This window comes from Pongo abelii, chromosome 2 (genome assembly GCF_028885655.2).
Source record: "Pongo abelii isolate AG06213 chromosome 2, NHGRI_mPonAbe1-v2.0_pri, whole genome shotgun sequence".
NCBI lineage: Eukaryota > Metazoa > Chordata > Mammalia > Primates > Hominidae > Pongo > Pongo abelii.
The window spans coordinates 103,996,479-104,014,739 of record NC_085928.1 but is presented as its reverse complement, the minus strand read 5'-3'; the positions used below and the strand labels follow the sequence as shown (position 1 = coordinate 104,014,739).

The following is an 18,261-nucleotide window of genomic DNA, read 5'->3' as shown; positions in this document are numbered from 1 at the left end:
CTTAGCATAATGTTTTCGGGTTCATCCATGTTGTAGCAAGCAAGTATCAGGAGACTTTATCCCTTTTTTTTTTTTTTTTTTTTTTTAAAGAGATGAGGTTTTTACTCTATTGCCCAGGCTGGAGTGCAGTGGCACGATCATGGCCCACTGCAGCCTCGAATTTGAATTCCTGGGCTCAAGCCTCAGCCTCCTGAGTAGCTGAGACTACAGGTGTGCATCACCATGCCCAGCTTCGTTCCTTTTTATTGGATTAGTTTGTCTTTGACACAGGCTGGAGCAACTGCAGGTATGCCTCTGATCTGGGGGGAGCTTGGATGCCTCTCACTCATTTACGTATGACCTTCCCTGGTCACTTGGCAGCTGAGAAGCCCCATCCCACCTACTCTCCCTGGGATGGGCTGAGTGCCAGGGGTCTGCCTGCTTTGTCACAGCAGCCCAGCGCGTTCCTGTTACCCCTCAGAACTACAGTGGTCTGAGGCTGACAGGCACAACCTCTCTGAATATAGAGGCCCAGATGGGGGAGCAGAGAAACATTCAAAGCCATGGGCAGAGCAGCCCCCATCCTTACGTGGCCTTCTCTGTGGGGCTTGCAGAGCCCCCTTGACACTCCCTCCAAGAGAGCCTGCAGCCTACCTCAGGGGCAGACTCAACCAGTAGCAGGTCACTATCCTGGCCAGGTGCCCATCCAGGGCACCACCCATAAACAAACCTGGGGACCCAGAGGGATGGGAAAACCCCAGGCCCGGAAGGAGGGAGGGGTAGGGCCTGCCCCAGTCCCAGCCTCAGGCTCACGCAGAGCCCCAAAACTCCAAGTCACCCCCTCTCATGCAGCTACTCCAGATAGTATCATCCTATTCCTGCTGCAGCTGCCCACATTCCACGTGGGCACAGCCCTGCTGATGCTGGCCCAGCTGAACTCAGGAGGGCCACGTGATGAAGGCTCAGGACACTGCCCTCATGGTACAGGACCTCTCCACCTGGCCCTCCCTCAGCGCCGCCCCCCTGCCCCCAACACACACACCTACCTTCAGGGCCTGCACCTTCCTGTCCAGCAGGCTCTCAATGTCCCCCGCCACCTTCTCCACCAACTTCTGAGGCTCATTCTCCTGTACCTCGAACAGGTTCCGGTTGTCCTTGTAAATCTGGAAGGAAGCAGAAGCCAGGGGTGAGACCAGGTGGTCCCACGTCCCCATGCCATGGGCCCTGCATACCCCTCTGCACAGCTCACCTCAGCACAGTCCTCACTCGCACCCAGACCCTGTCTTTGGCCTCTGAGAGAGGGCATGGAAGGCCAGCGCCCCCACAGACTTGAAGGCAGGGCAAGGCCAGGGGCTCCGTAGCTTGCATATGGGATGAGGGCCCAGTTTAGGCTGGTCATTGTGGTTGGTGGGATGGGGTTGTCACTGCCTTCTCTGGGCCTCAGGGCCCCCCGCTTTCAGGGTCATAAGCAGCCCCCCTGACTAGCTGAAGGTAACTGTGAATAGTAGAGGGGAACAGTGGGCTGGAGAGCAGGCAGGAGGTTGAAGGGAGATGGAGTCAATAAGCACACACCACACACCCCATCCCAAAAAGAAGATGCTCACACCCATGCATGTGCACACACACAGCCACGCCTCCACACTGCTCAGGCATCTGGACCCTTTTTTGTGGGTGCTGCCCCAGGGCATTTACAGAAACTAGCAGGAGCTCTGGGCAATCCTACGGGCTCCTCTGTCATTCAGGGCACAGAATATAGGGAATGGGCACCAGGGAGGAAGCGGCAGGTTGGGGGGAATGAATCTGCCCAGCCTTCCTCCAAGAGGGGTGGGTCTGTGTGCAGGTGCATGTGGCAGTGTAAATCTGATGGTGTGTGTGTGTGTGTGTGTGTGTGTGTGTGTGTGTGATGGCTCAACATATCCGTTTGTGTGCACATGCCTGCGTGTTGGGGCTGGGGTGGGGTTAGGGTCTCTAACCCCCCAGGGGCTTGCGAGTCTTAGGAGCAGATTTCTGCAAGTGTCTTTGTTCACAGCTGGGTCTTGGGTGTGTGCGTGTGCATGTGTGTGTGTGTGTGTGTGCGCGTGTGTGCATTTGTATGCATCATATGCTGCTGCATGTGTCTCCAAGCCTGACTGGGTCCATGTGTTCATTCAGGTGATCCAAGGAGGTCTGTGCCCCAAGCACAGGCTCCTTCACCACCACAGGTCACAGAATAGGCTGCCATGACTGAACCGTGCCACCAGGCTGAGCAGAAGTGGAGGGATGTGGAGAGACAGAGAGGAGGTGATGAGGGGAGATAAGGAGGGGGGAGAGGCAGCCGATGAAAGACAGACAAGCAGAGAGAGATAAGGTCGGTAGAGTGACAGCGAGAAGGCAGGGAGATAAGACCTTGTCATCTGACAGGGGGATGGGGTGGGGGGGTTGGGTGCTGCTGGAGCCCCTGCCCTGCCGCTACCCAGTGCCTGGCAGTCCAGGGGTTAAAGCACCGCACAAAGCCAGCTCAGGCAATCTTCTCCTCCTCCCGCCACCCCCATCCCTCCCGGCTTCTCTTTTCTTTTTGTCCTTCTTTTAGAACAAAATAATTTGTGGTGAAGTCGCTCCTTCCCGCAGAGTAGTGGCAATCAGGGGGCGAGACTTGATGCCTGGCCACATGGCCAGGGAGGAGAGACGCCCCGAGTGAGTGCCAGGCCAGGATGTTCCCTGGACCCCTGGGCCCTGCCTCAGGACAGACGTCCACAGAGGGAGACAGTGTTAGAGACACAGGGTGAGGAGGGGTCAGACTCTGAGGATCACTGAGGAAAGGCAGGGAACCTAGAGCCTAGCACCTTACTGTTGGGGAAACTGAGGCACAGAAACAGGAGAGGGAAGGTCAAGGCCAGGCGATTGAGTGGCAAAGCCAGATCCCCCATCAGCTTTCACCCATCTTTGACAGATCATTCTGGGGTGTGTGTGGCCGTGGTCTCAGCCACATCCACCGATGCCTCTGGAGAGTGGTGTCCCGACCCACTTGCACCAGCAGGGGGCACCGCTGCCCGGCTTCTCCTGGCCTGGGATGAAGTTCATATCTCAGACTCTGTCAAGGTCATTTCCAGGTGCAGCCACAGTCTGGGCTGTCCATGGCTGTGTACAGCCCCAGGACCTGAGGCAGGACCATGTGGTTCTCCTGGGAAAGTCCAGGAGTCCCTCCTCTTGGGCTCCAGGGTGCCCCTTGCAGCCTGTCATGGTGACTGTGCTGGGGATCAGGGGGCCGCAGAGTGAGTGGGTCTCTAGGTGGCAGGCACACACCTCAGGGCACCAACAGGTGACATGAGGCCTTGGAAGCTGAGACTCTGCCAAAAGTCACTTATCTCTGAACCTCCGTGACTGATCTATTAAATGAGAGAACAGTAGTCCCCACCTCACAGGCTGGGGACAGCAAACCCATGCCTTGAGCAGCCTGTGCTGCTGTTACTGCTATTAATTTGGGATCACCAGAATTCTGCAGATGGAATCATAGTCCCTCCCTGCCCTCATTCTCTCCCTGCTAGGTCTGTACACTTGGGGCTGTCCAAAGCCATTGGCTCCATTCCTGAGCTGGTAGCCTCAGTTTCCTGCGGTCTGCCCACCTCCAGCCCCACCCCGTTCTCCCCGATCGGTCTGGGCAGTCTCCCACACTGAGCCACCCTGTCCTTGTCTCCGACACCTTAGCCTCGGCCCCAGAGGTGATAATGGTGGAGCCTAGACACTGGGACGCCACTGATAGGGCACAGCCATGGCCAGCTTCCTTCTCTCTCTCCCAAGCACCATGTCTGTGTGCAGTGGACACCTGGCAAATGCATATGCTGGATTCTATGTCCAAAAGCAGAGGTCTGGGGCCAGCTGGGCCCAGGTCTGATTCCTCAACTTCTGCCTGCAGCTGCATGAGCCCTCAGGGCCCAGGGATGCATCCACCTTGCTTTCTTCCTGTTCTATTTCTACTCGAGGACCCATGACAGCATCTTTCTGCCAGCCCTGGTGCCACCACCTGGGTCCCATCAAGCCCACTGACCCGTCATGTGCCTGCAGGCCTCTGGGTCTCCAGCCCAGGCCAGTTCCCACAGCTATACCTTGACTTACGCTGTCCCGGCATCCCCTCCACCTTGCCCTGCTATCTAAATCCTCTCTAGGGCAAGGCCAGGGAAATGGGCTGGAAGGGGTTTCTGGTGAGAAGAGAGCAGAATCCCAGAAGTGCAGAGGCTGGTCACGCTGCCAGCCAAGCCTGCTCCCCAATCCCAAATGAGCCCTTGAGGTGCAACAGTCCTCGAATGATAGCCCCTAGTGCCACAGCCCTCCCTTCAACATTCCCCTGAACTTGCTCCAATTGTCCCTGTCTTCTAGGGTGGGCCCTGAGCTGAGCCCCAAATCCCCAGATCTAAGTGACACAGCCCAGCAGATGGTCCCATCCTGGGAGAAAGGTCATCTCCACATTGATGTGGTCCAGGGAGGTGCTTTCCACCTGCAGGCCCAGCAGGAGCCCAGGAGAGCCCAGGGCAATTCCAGTGCACAGACTGCCCAGGACTAGCCCCACTCCAGCCCCAGCCTCTAGCCCTGGCTCCTAGGGCCAGCTGGGAAGTGGCAGAAAGGCCAGGGTGCACCGGATGCAGAGCCTCAACCACAGCAGGATGGCAATGCCCGCTGATGTCCTTGGCCCAGAGAGTTAATTAGAAAAAGCCAACTGCTCCCACAGCAGCGCAGCTGGCACAGCCCCACCTCTGCTGGACTAAGGAGCACGACAGGGCCCAGCTGATCCCAGGGTGCCCCAGCTCTGTGCCAGCAGTGATAGGGAGGGAGAGGCAGCAGCTTTAACCCACAGAGAGTGCCAGGATGCTGGTGGGACAGGGTAGCAGACTGGAGCCAGGTGGGGATGTGGGGGAGGACTGAGGAACAGCGAGAACAGGGGTGGCTGAGGTCCCAAGGGACAATTCAGGAATCTGTTTGGAGCCCCTTGTTTCCAGGAATCCCTGGTTCCCCACCTTGTTTCATGTACTGGTGACCATGGCTCAGCTGGTGCCCTCCTCCCTTGAGGGCACTCCTATCCCATCAGTGATGGAGACCTGCCCCTCCACCTCTCCCCTCCCCCAGGGCTGGCTCTAGCTCCAACCCTCTCTCAGCTCTAGCAGTTCTTCAGTTAGGCATCAGGGCAAGTCCGGCCAGCCCTCCATCGTAGGGCTTCACAGGGCCGTGGGGGCTGATGCCTCCTTAGAAGCCCCGAACCCTCTGCCCAGCCTCCCGCGTCCCCCATGGCTCCACGTAAGTGGGAGGCGAGCCTGGAGACCCTTGCAGGAATGGTGACCTTGGATAGGAAGCCTGCATGCTGGCAGGAGCAAAGGGAGCCAGCCTCGTTCCCACAGCTCCTAACAGTCCTGCCTGGAAGAGGGGAGTCCAATTACCAGCCCCAACGTGCCTGGAACATAGAGACAGCCACCACAGAAAACTAAAGGCCTCAGGACAAGTGACCTGGACAGGCCCCAATCAGAAGGCATTTTAGAAAGTCAGCAGCAGGGGAGCCCAGGCCTGAGCTACCACCAAACCTGCCTAGGGCAAGGGGGAAGCTGGAAGGGGAGAGGAAAAGGAGGGAGGAGAGGGGAAAGGAGAGTGGGGAAAAGCAAGGAGGAAGGGCCAAGGAGGCTGCAGGAACAGCCCTGTTTGCCCCGAGTGTTAGCTCTGGCTGCTCTGGGGCAGGCGGTTTACACATGTGACCTCACTGATCTCCTACAACCCCTGAGGAGGGTCCATTCTGATCATCTCCATGTGGCAGAGAGGACACTGAATGCCACAGAGGTTAAGGCGCATGCAAAACTGGGGTTTGAACTGGGTCGAATCCAAAGCCCTTGCTTTAGGTCATACTCTTTGTACAGTTCTGTTCCCCACCTTTATCCCTAAACTTGAAGGCAAAGCCATGGGAAAAGAGGCATAGGGATGAACTGGGCAGGCCTGAAGGGCTTGGGGCGGATGCAGGCAGAGGCTGAAAGACTGAGGCCCCTGGAAGGTGGGAGGGCCATGCTGGAGGGGAATGAGGGAAAGACTGGCAGGGCCAGCCCAATCGACTAAGCACCCACCCAACCCTGCGAGTCAAAACAGGCACTCGCACGCAAGGCTCCTCTCCGCAGCGAAGGCGAACAGCCCTCATCTCTGGAAAATTAAATCAGAAAGAAAATGGAACAAGAAAGATTTGACGCAGGCTTGGCCCTGCTGCCGGCTGTCTCCTCAAAGACCCAGCTCACCTTGGGGTTTTGCCAGGTGCTCCAGCACCCCTGGCCTGAGCCCCGAGGCATGACTCCGGGGAGACTGGCGCTCCAATCCCCTCACCACATTTCACCACAGGGAGCAGCCAGGTGAAAGTCTTAACTGCCCATTAGGCCCCTGCAGGGAGGGCAGCCAGTGGATGAGAGACTGTGGGCGAGGCCTCCTGAGGCCCGACCCAAATGAACAAGCCCTGGGGAGGGAACCACCTCAAGAGGCCACAGGGTCTGCAGTTGGAGGCCGGGGTCAGCTGCCAGACTGGGCTACACTCATGTCAGGGATGTTGGGTGGGTGGCTAGGGGGCTTGTGGTGGCTCAGGAAGCCTGAGCTGGGCGAAAAAGGAGGTAGGGGAGTTCGGGACAGGTAGTAACCAGTTCAAGGACCCTAGCCAGTCAGGGCAGAGCCAGGTCCGGGCCCCCTGCCTCACCCACCCCTTCTAGGCTGCTAACCTGGCCTTCTGCCTCAGTGAGAAAATAGAGGGTATTGACATAACTGCAAATCCACCTTGAAGACTGGAGGGTTGATGGGGTAGCCAAGCACCTGGGGACCCTCTACCACTGACAGCACTTGGGACAGATCCAGGACAGGCTGCACCCCCCAGGGCTCTCCCTATAGCCTAGTTCTTGATGGGACTGAGGGGCTGCCCCATGGTGGGTGCACAAAAACCCTAATCCGGCTGCTCTGGGGACACACCAGCCGCGAGACTGGGTGTGTGACTGGCAGCTCCCCAGGAGGGGGCTGAGGCCTGTCCCTCACCAGCCTGGCACAGGGCTTACAGTAGGGCAAGGGGCCCCTGGAGCCCTCAAGGCACACTATCAGTGCCCAGGCAGGGGGGCTGCATGTCACTCAGTTACATGCTTCATCAGCTGCTGACATTTTTGCCAACTGCCATGTTAGGTTCCTAAGTGGCCATGCCACACTGCCAACATCCCAGGCGGGGTGGCCCCATGGTCACTCAGCTGTATATGGTGTCCTGTCACACACAGGTTTTGTACACTGTGATGTTAGTTGTCCCATTAATAATTCCCCTTCATATCCAGTACAGAATGCCTGGGATGAACGCTCTCTCTAGAGGGCATCACAGACACAGAACCAGGCCATTACAATCAGCCTGCACAGGCTACAGTGGAGGTCACACAGCAGTGTGGGAGCAGGGAGGAGGGTGCCTGGCCTGGTCTCCTGGGTGGGCGGCCCATTAATAGCACTATCCTCCCCCACCCCCACCTCCTTACATCCCCCTGGAACAGCAGAGATGGAACAGACCTCGTCCCTGCCCTCCTGGGACTCTCTATCCAGAGGGGACAGATGCCCAGACAGGTGGCAGCAGAGAGAGGTGTGCAGGAGACACTTGGGAGTGGGGCTGGCCTGCTCCAGGGTGGTAGGGGGCAAGAGAAAGCCTGGGGAGGGCTTTCCAGGGGAGAGGACATCTGAGCAGTGTGAAAGGCTGGGCAGGGGTTTTTGTGGGTGGACAGGGACGAGGGACGCTTGGCAGCAGTAGCGCCAGGTGCAAAGGCTGGGAGAAGCAGGGATAAGGGACTGCTCAGTGGCTGCAGAGGGGCTTGTGGGGGGACAGAAGCTGGGGAGACATGGTGTGAGGGCAAGGGGAGCAGATACCCAGGTAGTGGGGACAGGGGGATCCTCCAGGAAGGAAGGATATGTGACTGACCACAAGGTGAGAAAGGCCCGGGGGCTCTCTGATCCCTCGTCCTCAAGAGGCAACTTCTAGGAGCTTTCACCAGGAGGACTCCCTTCACAAAACTCACAGGGGCCTGAAGCCCCCACCACCACCCCCAGCAACGCCTCCCTGTTTTTAAAGTTAAAGTTTAGTTGACTGTCATCCATTACCGCAATTAGTACATTATGTCTAATTATGCAATTAGTGTAAAAAGTGCACTTGCCGCTGAGAATGGGAAATTACGCTGCCTCGTTACGCTGTAAAATCCATGTCATAAAAAGGCTCAATCTCTTGTTTTTCAAAAGACACAAAACCCAACACAAAACAATAAACCAAATCCTCCCAGCCAAGCAAGGGCCAGTCTGTGCCAACCTCCCTGTGCTTGCCCCTGTGCAGAGCCTGCCTGTGAGGCCTGCCCTGAATGTGCCCCCAGGCAAGGCACCACCCACCAGAGACACTGGGCATGGTCCATTCCTGGGTGTAGCCCTTTGCTCCTCTGAAACATACGCAAATTTCCAAAGTGACTTGAAAACTGTGGCAATCGTGATTATCCATTTACACCAGGCCTGACTTGAGTGAGGCCTCCAGTGTTAAGGCCTGTATCTCAGGGGAGAACAGTCCTAGAAGGAAATGGTATCCACCCAGCTCCAAAATGAGAGGTCCTTTCTCCAAGGTTCCTGATGGCTTCTGTGAACAGGGTTGCAGAATCCAGCTCAGAAATGGGAGGAACTTTCTCACAGTCAGGACTCCCAAAGCCTGAAAGCAACACCTGGATAAGTAGTGAGCCCCCCACCACAGGGACTATTCCAGCCCAGCTGTCAGGAATGCTAAGAAGGGACTCACCCATCATTAGCCAGCACCATGGCTGGATTCCAGGCTGCCATCGTTAGATAACAGCATTCCTATGGCTGTGTGCCTATGTGAAACTTGCAGTCTGTGACTTCATCTTCCCTAAGTTCTGGCTCCCTTGGTGGTCACGGGGATGCTTTGGGGACAGGTTTGGAGTGAGAAAGAATCAAATGAGGTCTCCCTACTACAGAGGTGACAATCCCAAATGGCCCTGGGAAAGGGGGCTGGAGAGGGGGCACACTCCAGTGTCCCTGCCTGCCTACGCCAGCATGAGGCACACTCCTGTGTACCTCAAAACAAATGCTGCAGGACCAAAGCCATCCACGATGTATCTCCAAGGTCACAAGTTAATACTCTAGCATGGGCTGCTGAGTGCCTGCCCAAGAAGCACTTTCCCCAAGCAGCTTCCCTGAGCCCCTGCCTCTGAGCTCCCACCACTCCTTGATCTGAGATGCTTGACCCAGGCCTTGGGGTGGGTGGTGCAATACCACAGAGACACCTTCACAGACAAGAATCTGCCCTGGCCTCCTGGGGATGATACACGACCTCATGTAGGTGCCACTGCTGAGTGGCACTCAGACAAGGTATTCACAGAATTCACAGAGCAGAGAATCTGAGGCACGGAGATCCACGCATCCCAGGGCCCATGGGGCACTGGTTCCCTGCAGCCTCACCCACCTGCAATTGGCATCCATTGGTTCTGCGTGTGCTGAGATACTGGAGCACTGACCACACCCCAGAGAGAAGCAACTACTGAGAAAGCAGCTGGGGTAGAGGGAGGAGGGCATGGACCCCACTGGAGGGACATCTGTTGCCTGAACTCAAGATAAGTGTCCCTGGACAGTTCCAGCCTCCAGGCCTTTGCCTACTCAGATGGGCTGGAGAGCAGCGGAGACAACTCTGGCACAGCACAGCCACATGGACACCAGCCATGGAGACTCTCAGGGCCCCCATCCTCTCAATGTGGCCTGGAATAGCATCGGGTGGGGAATTTGAGCCCGAGGTGAACCAAACTGCAGGCAAGAACCAGGGGCCCCTGTTTGCTCCCCCTCCCTGAGTTGGGAGCCGCCGGCTGTCGAGGCAGCTGGGAGGGAAGCTGTGCCCAGCATACCAGCTGGCACGGGGGAGTGCGAGTAAACATACCCGCACTTTCTCAACTCACAGAAGTCGCCGGGTGCGGCCGGCTGGTGTGGGCGCCCATGTTTATGGGAAGCAGATTGTTTGTGTCGGCGTCTGGGCCCCCTTGCCACCCACCCTGGCTCTGCTCTCTCCCGCTGCCTCCCCATCCAGTTGGCCCTGCCTTCCTTTCATCAGAACTCCTCAGCATCTTGACTGCAGGAGGATGGGGATAGTGATGACAGGTCCTCCGTGTGGCCAGACAGGGATCAGCGCATAACCCATGGAGTCCTCATCATTTGATAGCTCTGGGAAATAGAGAACCCGGCTGCAGACTACAGGCAGTGAGTGGAGGTGCCTGTGGCACTGGGCTTCTCAGACCCCAGCCATCAGTTCCAGGCCCCCGCTGCCGCTCAGTTCTCCGGCCCGCAGACTAGCCTGGCCTGCCCTTCAGTCCGTTCACCACCTCGAGCAGCCCTGGCCCAGCTTGGCCTTGGACAAGGACCCTACCCTCGCAGCAGGACAAACGGCCCCCTCTATCCTACAACAGCCCAAGTAGACAGACCCAGAGTTGGGCCGCTGCCTTGCCATCTGGCCTCTTCAACCCCTTCACCCTCGTGCCCCCATCTTCGGATGTGTAAAATGGGTTAAAGTAAAGCCCCCTTTACCCACCTCTCAGGACTCAGGGACAGTGGGCTGGGAGTGAAGGGTTCTGGGAGCCAGGGTAGGCAGAGGCTCCAGTGGACCCTTGGTGGGCCAGGGGGGACTCCCAATCATGTCACAGCTCCAGTGGGTTTCGACGGGTCATGGAGCTCTCATCTGAGATGAAACAGTCACTGTGGCCCAGAGTCCTTGTAGCCCAGAGCTGGTAGAAATTCACCCCCATGAGTACCCTCATTAGATAGAATTGAGGCCAGGGAGAAAAGGGCAAAATCTGCTTTCTCTGTATCACCTCCATCCACCCCGCACAGCCCTGATAGGTCAGGTGAGCAACCTTCTTCAGGGACTGGGCAGGTCCCCCAAGGACTCCAGAGTGGCTAGAAACTGACCTTGCCCCAAAGCCACCAGTCAGGCCCTGGGGGTGGAGATGATTGTAACAAGGGCACCCTGGAGGTGGTCAGCAGCTGGTTGGCTTTTCGTCTTACAGATGAGGATACTGAGGTGCCAGGAGGGTCAGAATCTGTCCAAAGAGGAGACTTCCCAGTCTCGCACCCACAGCCAAGAATGGCCAAAAGCCACGGGTCTGAATTCCTGCTCTGCCCTTAAGCAGCCTCATGGTTTGGCTCGAGCCTTCACCCTCACAGTCTGCACAGCCCTGAGCTACCTCAGCCAGGCCATCCTGGCATTCCTCAAAGATGGAAGTTCAAGTGTGGGGTGCTAGTGGCTTTTCATGGGACCGCCTTCCAGGGTTGCTCCCAAGGCCCTGAACACCTTCTCTGATCCACTCTGTCCTGCAGGGACCAACTTTCCTGGCCTCACAGGCTGGAATTCTGTCCTGTGCTGCTGAGACTTGCTAAAGATGTCACCACATAATGACAGCACCAACGACAGCCCCAATCACAATAAGAGGTGCTGCTGAGGCCCTCGGGCTGGCTGCTCTTGTGAAAACATGAGATCTTAGCATGGCAGGTGTGGGAGATAAGGGTAGAGAGATGAAGGTAAGCCCAGAAGATGAGCCCATGGCCTCTCATGGTATCAATGGCCTCTTTTGGGGCAAGGTGATCCCAGGGACCTGCCCTGTACCAGTGCACAGATGCGGCTGCAGGCACATGCACTTGACCTTGCATACCAGGTCACACACACTGACCTCACTACATTCACACCTAGGACTCAGGAAGCCCCTTGCAGATCTTGCTCAAGTCTTACACTTAGGCTCACAGAAAAGGCACCATAGCCTAGATGGGCCTGTCCACTGTCACTGGATATATGGCAGCCCCAGGCCTGTGTGAGGCTCTGTGGGTGTCCATTCACACCTCAAAAAGTGGTCTGTGGCCATCTGAGATGTTTTAAGCAATGGAACTTTGCTGGCTCGGACAGTTGGGGCTACCTGAAGGGCATGACCCGAAATCCTGCTAAACACACCATTGGAAGGGCTCCTAACAGCATGGGTGCCAGACCTGGTTGGGGCAAGGGCATGGCCTAACCCACAGTGGCCTCTGAACCAGGGTCCCAGGAGAGCCCAGCTAGGCTCCCCCTTCAGAGTTCTTGATGCAGCTGACCACAAGGCACCGATAAGGCAGTAGGCACCAGAGTCACCGTGAATGTGCAAGCAAGTGTGCAAGGGGACACACCATGCCTGGGCCATCTCATTTACCTCCTCTGTCAGCACCTCCTGACACCATCTTACTCCCTCCTCTAATTTTTCCTTTTTCTCCTATTTCCAATTTATAGGCTCTCCTTGAATTTTATGTATCCTTGTAAGTGCCCTTAAATCTTCTGTAGAACAAGTCGGAAGCATAAATAAATAAACAAACAAACAGGACCAAGACACTGAGGCTTTGTATAGACTGAAGATACGCTGAGGACAGGCGCACATTAGGGACATGCATGCTCTGAAAACACATGCACTCTGGGGACACATACCCAAGGGAACTCAGCCTCTCCCATCATTTACAGCCTCTCCTGGGCTCTCACAAGAAAGCTCCCACTTTGGACCTGAAAAATGCAGGGGTGGGGTTACCACCCAAAGCTTTCCTAGAGCTGGGGTCGGTGATCTCTGAACCCAGTCCGTAGGGGTGCTCCTGAGCAGGCTCTGGCCCTTCTGTACCTCAGTACCCCTTATTTCACTTTTGGGGAAGAGGGACAATCCCTGGCACCTCCAGCTCCAGGTTCTCTCTCGGTGTATGCAAAACTCCAGCAGCAACAGGGGCCAGAATTTACCTTCCTGCATCTGTGCAGAGTGTTTGCCATGCAAACAAACTGTGCAAACAGGACTGATGGCCCGGCCACACTGGCAAACACCATGAGGGCCCTTAGCCTGAACAGCCATGAACTTCTAAGTTAAGTGTGCTGTGCTCAGGGGAGGCAGATGCTGTGCCTGGGCCCCGACTCCAGGTGTGCCACCTCCTTGTTGCCAGGTTTGGGGGCTGTGGGGTTGGGTGACAATTATTATGGGATTAGCTGCCATTACTGGTGGGGCCAAAGTGAGCCTCCACACCGGCCATCCATTTCTTCAAATTCTCACAAGCCCCAGTTGTCCTTATTTTACAGATGAGGCAACTGAGGCACAGAGAATAATTGGCACAGCTGGAATTCAATGACTACATGGACTTACCACGTGCATGAACTCAGACCCTGTTTCAGACTCTGCCTCCATCTCCCCAGCAGCTGTCTCCAGCCTGTGGGATCCTATAACTCCTCTTTAGGCCCAACCCTGCCCTGACCCCTCCTTTGGGAAGCCATTCTGATTGCCCCCTTGGCCATGTCCATTGGGCCACCTGCACCAGGGCTATGAAAGCCAGTGGGGTCAGCTGAATCTCGGGTTCACAAACCCCATCCTGTTTTGAACATCCAGCAAGAGCTGTTTCTCAGACAGTTGGGTGAACCCTCCCAGGAAGCCAGTCCCTTCAGGATAACAAGCCCCTAATTCATTTGCCTGGTGCTGTCTACCAGACCCCGAGGGCTCATTCGTCCAACCTGTTTGCCCAGAGGGATTGCAGGGGGAGGGAGAGCCAAGGACAGTTCTGAGCTGGGCCCAGAGGGTAGGTGGACTTCAAGGAGGTGCTTCGATTTGTAGGAAACCATCTTCATTTGTAAGGTTGGAAGTCTAGGACCCTAGGCTACAGGTGTGTAAACTGAGGCCCAAGTGGCCAGGGTAAGCAGCAGCAAAGAGCCAGGATGACCCAGGCTCTAGCTTCTCACCTTCTTCTGTGCTAGGAAGGTCAGAGAAGACATTCCAGGGAAAGGTGCAGCCAAAAGAGATTGCGTACCTTTCCAGCACAGGAGCAGCATGCAAAGGTGGAGGAGAAGGAAGGCTGGTGAGGAGATCTTCCGGGGGAGGGGATCCACTAGCAGGCAGGGGCAGCTCTGACCCCGACCCTCACCAGGAACTCACTGCCTGTGTGAATTCTGAGAAACCGTAGGGTCGTCTGGAGGCTACAGGCTGGAGGCCTGGATCTCCATATGCAGTGTGACCTTGTCTCCCCCACCGCCCCCTTCTCGTGGTCAGGTGCCCATGGGGTCTTGGAGGGGATGGTGCCCCAGGCTTCCACATCGTCTGTCAGCAACCTCCAGCAGGAAGGAGGGAGGCCTGCACTTCTAGATCTGTCAAGGGCTCCCTGAGCAAGGAGGCGGTGAGGGCAATGACGCCAGGAGGACAAGAGCGGAACAAATTGCCCTGATTATGTAAGGCAGCTCTACTTCCTCCTTAGTAGGGAGAGAACTGGGAGCTAGGTTCCCCCCTGCCCCATGTCCCTCCCATACCACTGGGCCTGCTAGGAGACCCCTCAACAGAGGCTCACTCAGTCCTCCCCTGGGGCCTGCAGGGCGTGACTGGGGCAAGTGGCCTGGGTTGGTCCTGCTCAGTCAGTGCTCCTCCAGTGTCTTTGAGCATACATGAGCCCCTCCAGGTTTCCTGCCTGCACCCTGAGCTGGCAGCCTCCCTGCCTGCTTGCCCAGAACTCCACACCCCAGGCCTCTCCCTGCTCCAGTCACCACGGAGCCTGGGGAACTCTGAGCTCCTCCAGAATCCAACCAAGGTCCCTGCCATGCCACATCCTGACTGGATCAGGGCTCAGGTACACTCTTCTAAGTGCCCCACAGAGGTCTAAGCAGGAAGCCCTCCTTTTTAGGCCCCAGAACAGGCTAAGAGTCAGACCAGCCATATCCTCAACCTGGCCTCTGGACCACCCTGTCCCCTCCATGAACAAAACTTAGCCTCCCCCAGGGCCTTGAACCCTCTGAGTTGCTATCACTTCCCCCTACCCTAGGGCCCTTAGGGAATGCTGGAGATGCCCTAGGCTGAAGCTCCTAGGTGGCAACCATGTGGCCCCTCCCTGGCACAGGGCAGGCAGTCCCTGGACAGGCCCCTTTACCAGTTAGGCCTGGGTATGTTCTGCCCTGCAGGGCTGCCCTGCAAAGGAGGCTGGGAAACCCTCTCCTATATAGTATTATGCTTTGTGGAGTCACCAACGTGCCTGGAAGCTCTGGCTATCAGGCTCTTTGAATTTACAATGCTGGGAGGTTTAGGGTTCCTAAACTGCAAATTTATCTCCTGCTGTAAACCCAGATGATGCAGAAGCCAGTGTGTGCCTGAGTATATCTGTACATGTATGCAGGAATGTTCACTGGTATGCACGTGGGAAGGGTGATGGTGCTCCCATGGGCAACTCAGGCCCAAGCACATGACCCAGTGTATGTCTCCAGGTACTCACATAGCCTGGTGCCTGTGTGTCGAAGCACATATGCATCCTGGTGTCTATATGTCCAGGTTTATGGCGCATGTTGGGGGAAGGCTCGCAATGAACAAAGTAGGGTGCATGTGTTCCTGAGCTCAGCCCCGAGCTCCTGTGCTCAAGTACAGCACACAGTAGGTCTCAGGGAACATCTGTGTGTGTACACAGGCCCAGGGTACCCTCAAGCAGACCAGTCCCTGCCCTTCTGCCCACCATTTCAGAGGGACTAGAACCCTGCACTGGTCACATCCCTAGAGCCAGGCCACCCATACTGTGCTGGTGCCCGCTTCTAGCCACTACCCCCACAGACCCTGAGAACACCCCATTGATGGCGCAGGCTGAAACAGAGACAGTCTGAGGGCACAGATTCCCTCCTGCATGTGGGGGAGAGCCGCAACGAAGCCCTCAGGCAAGGGATCCTTTCTGCCCACTCCCATCCCACAGACAAGAGGATCTGGAAACATCACGAAAACGACTGATCTTCCTGCTGATGGTGGGCGAGAAAAAATTATCTTTCTCTGAACGCTAAAAATAAAGCCCAGTTTCCTAAAAGCAGGGCCCTTCTTAGCCAGTGGCTTAGAGAGGCTTCATCACTGAACTCCTAAGGTAGATTTGTTGAAGCCAAGAGAGGGACAAACCCTCGGCTGCCTCATTGAGGGGCTCAGCCTCGGAGCAAGATGGCAGCCCCCCACCCCTGTGATCCAACCCTGGACCTAGGACCTCACCATGAGCCCCGATGATGCTATCAGAGGTGGGCAGGAAGAGGGCAGCAGGAATCGGGTCCATATGCTGCTCGTGCCCAGCTAATGGGCTGACAAATTAGCAGGTCTCCCCTCTAGGAGGTGACAAATGAGCAGTCGCCCAGGAGAGCTGGGGGATGGGCCAACCTCCATAGCACTCCTTAGGCTCAACCCTGACGCCACCTCCATGGGTGCGCAGCCCTGCTGAGATTCCTCAGGGGTAGGGGTTGGGACTAGGGGGTGACTGTGGATTTTGGGCATGGGGAAGGCAGAAAGGGCATAAAAGGGCAGACCCAGCCTCAGAAGCCATACAAAAACAAGCCCAGCCAAGAAGGCCCAAATCAAGGCCAGGGATGAAAATAGTGTCAGCCTGAAAGGACACCATTAAGGAGGGGCTTAAAGCGTGGCCCTGTGACGCCTCCGCCACACCACACTCAGAATGACCTTGAGGCCATGAAGAGAAGGTGGCCTGGGGCAGGGGGAGCCTGTACTCCCAGGACTGCCCACCACACTCCCCATCAAAGACACAGGCATTCAGCCCGGGCCCTAGGAACTGAGTAGGTAGGAGAGAGACCTAGGGCTGGGTTCTGGGGGCTTCACCCATGAAGTGGAGCTGCTTCTCCCACACAGTGACAGGACTGTCACCTCCCAAGCTCACAAGGGCTGTGGAGAGGACATAGTGGGAGGTGAGGCTCCATGTGGGGAGGGGTCCATGGAGCCTGACTCAAAGCAAACTGCAGCCTCCAGAGTTTGTGAGCCCCATGCCACAGAAGGGGGCAAGCTAAAGGTGGTCCCCAGGTCTCAACCAGTCCTCTCAGTGGAGACTTAGGCCAACCTGAAAGCCCAATATTCTTGATTTGCCCCCAAAATCACTATACAGCCCCACCTTCCATGCACACAGGACATCTAAAATGGGGCAGGATTCACACATTCTTTTGACAGCGGATCGGCCTGGCTCCCCTTGAGGGCCCTCTGGTCAGGCGAGGCAGTCCCTGACCCAGTTCCTGTGTGGGCTCCCTGTGCAAATGGGCCCCAAACCCCCCCTACCCCCTACCCGTGCACCGCCTCCCCCACCCCGCCCCCGCCCCGTGTAAACAGAACCCGCCACTCTCCCAGGGGCTGCTAATTCCTTGCCAGAACTGCTCGGACGTGAAATTGGAGTGAGACAATGTGTGTTTAAGGAAATGAATCTCGAATCTTAAGAGGCTCCGGAGCCCGCCCTGCACCCCCATCACCCTGCTCTCGCCCACCAGAGCCAGGAAAGGAGCACTTGGCATCAGAGAAGAGAAAGGCGGAGGTGACATTCAGCGCCAAATTAGCAGCCACCACAGCCAAATATTGTACTTGCCTCCAATCTTCTTTTATTTTTCCAAAGAAAAGGCTTTTACAAAGTGAAAGAGGCTGTTGGAACACTGAGGCTGATGATCGTTTGTAAAAGGCAGGCCTGCTGCGCGCATGCCTGACTCAGAGCCTTCCCTTCCCGTCTGCAGGCCTCCCCTCCCTGCCCACAGTCACACCCGCAAGACGCCCGCCGACGTCATGCCCCACCGCACCAGCCACACTGCCGATGTCACGGGTGTCCTTAGCCAACAAGACCCAGGGGCTCTGACCCTGTGCCAGTCCTGGACATGGGACCTGCCTCTGAGCTGTCTCCCCGCCTACATGGGGCCCTTGGAAATGAGGACTCACTTATGGTGTGTACAAAACCACCGTGCCTACAGAGGCCTCAAAAGTGACCAGTCCATGACCTCTGTAGGGGCTCCTCATCCACCCCAATGGCCCTTAGTGCCCCCTCCATGGACAGCCACCCTGCCTCTGCCATCATCACTTTTATCCCTCCCACGAGGGGCTGTTTTTTTTTGAGATGGAGTTTCACTTTTGCTGCCCAGGCTGGAGTGCAATGGCACGATCTCGGCTCACTGCAACCTCTGCCCCCTGGGTTCAAGCGATTCCCCTGCCTCAGCCTCCCGAATAGCTGGGATTACAGGTGTGCGCCATCATGCCCAGCTAATTTTTTGTATTTTTAGTAAAGATGGAGTTTCACCATATTGGCCAGGCTGGTCTTGAACTCCTGACCTCAGGTGATCTGCCCACCTCGGCCTCCCAAAGTGCTGGGATTACAGGCATGAGTCACCACGCATGGCCCAGGGGCTGTTTTAAGGCCCCTCCCCAGGCTGCCTGATGTCACTTTGTTGAACAAACACTACCAGTCATCCTGGAGTTCAGCCCCCTTAACCCAGCCTGCCTCCAT

At 56.6% G+C, this 18,261-nt stretch overlaps 1 protein-coding gene across 12 annotated transcripts in view; it reads right to left on the bottom strand.

Annotated features, from left to right (window-relative positions):
- Positions 1 to 18,261, bottom strand: part of CACNA2D2 (calcium voltage-gated channel auxiliary subunit alpha2delta 2) — a 140,672-nt gene that overhangs the window by 70,624 nt on the left and 51,787 nt on the right. For all 12 annotated transcript variants that reach the window (XM_054550689.2, XM_054550691.2, XM_054550690.2 and 9 more), the window contains one exon: positions 1,026 to 1,142. In XM_054550689.2, coding sequence (XP_054406664.1) covers positions 1,026 to 1,142 — 117 coding nt within the window. The remainder of the gene's footprint in view (positions 1 to 1,025; positions 1,143 to 18,261) is intronic.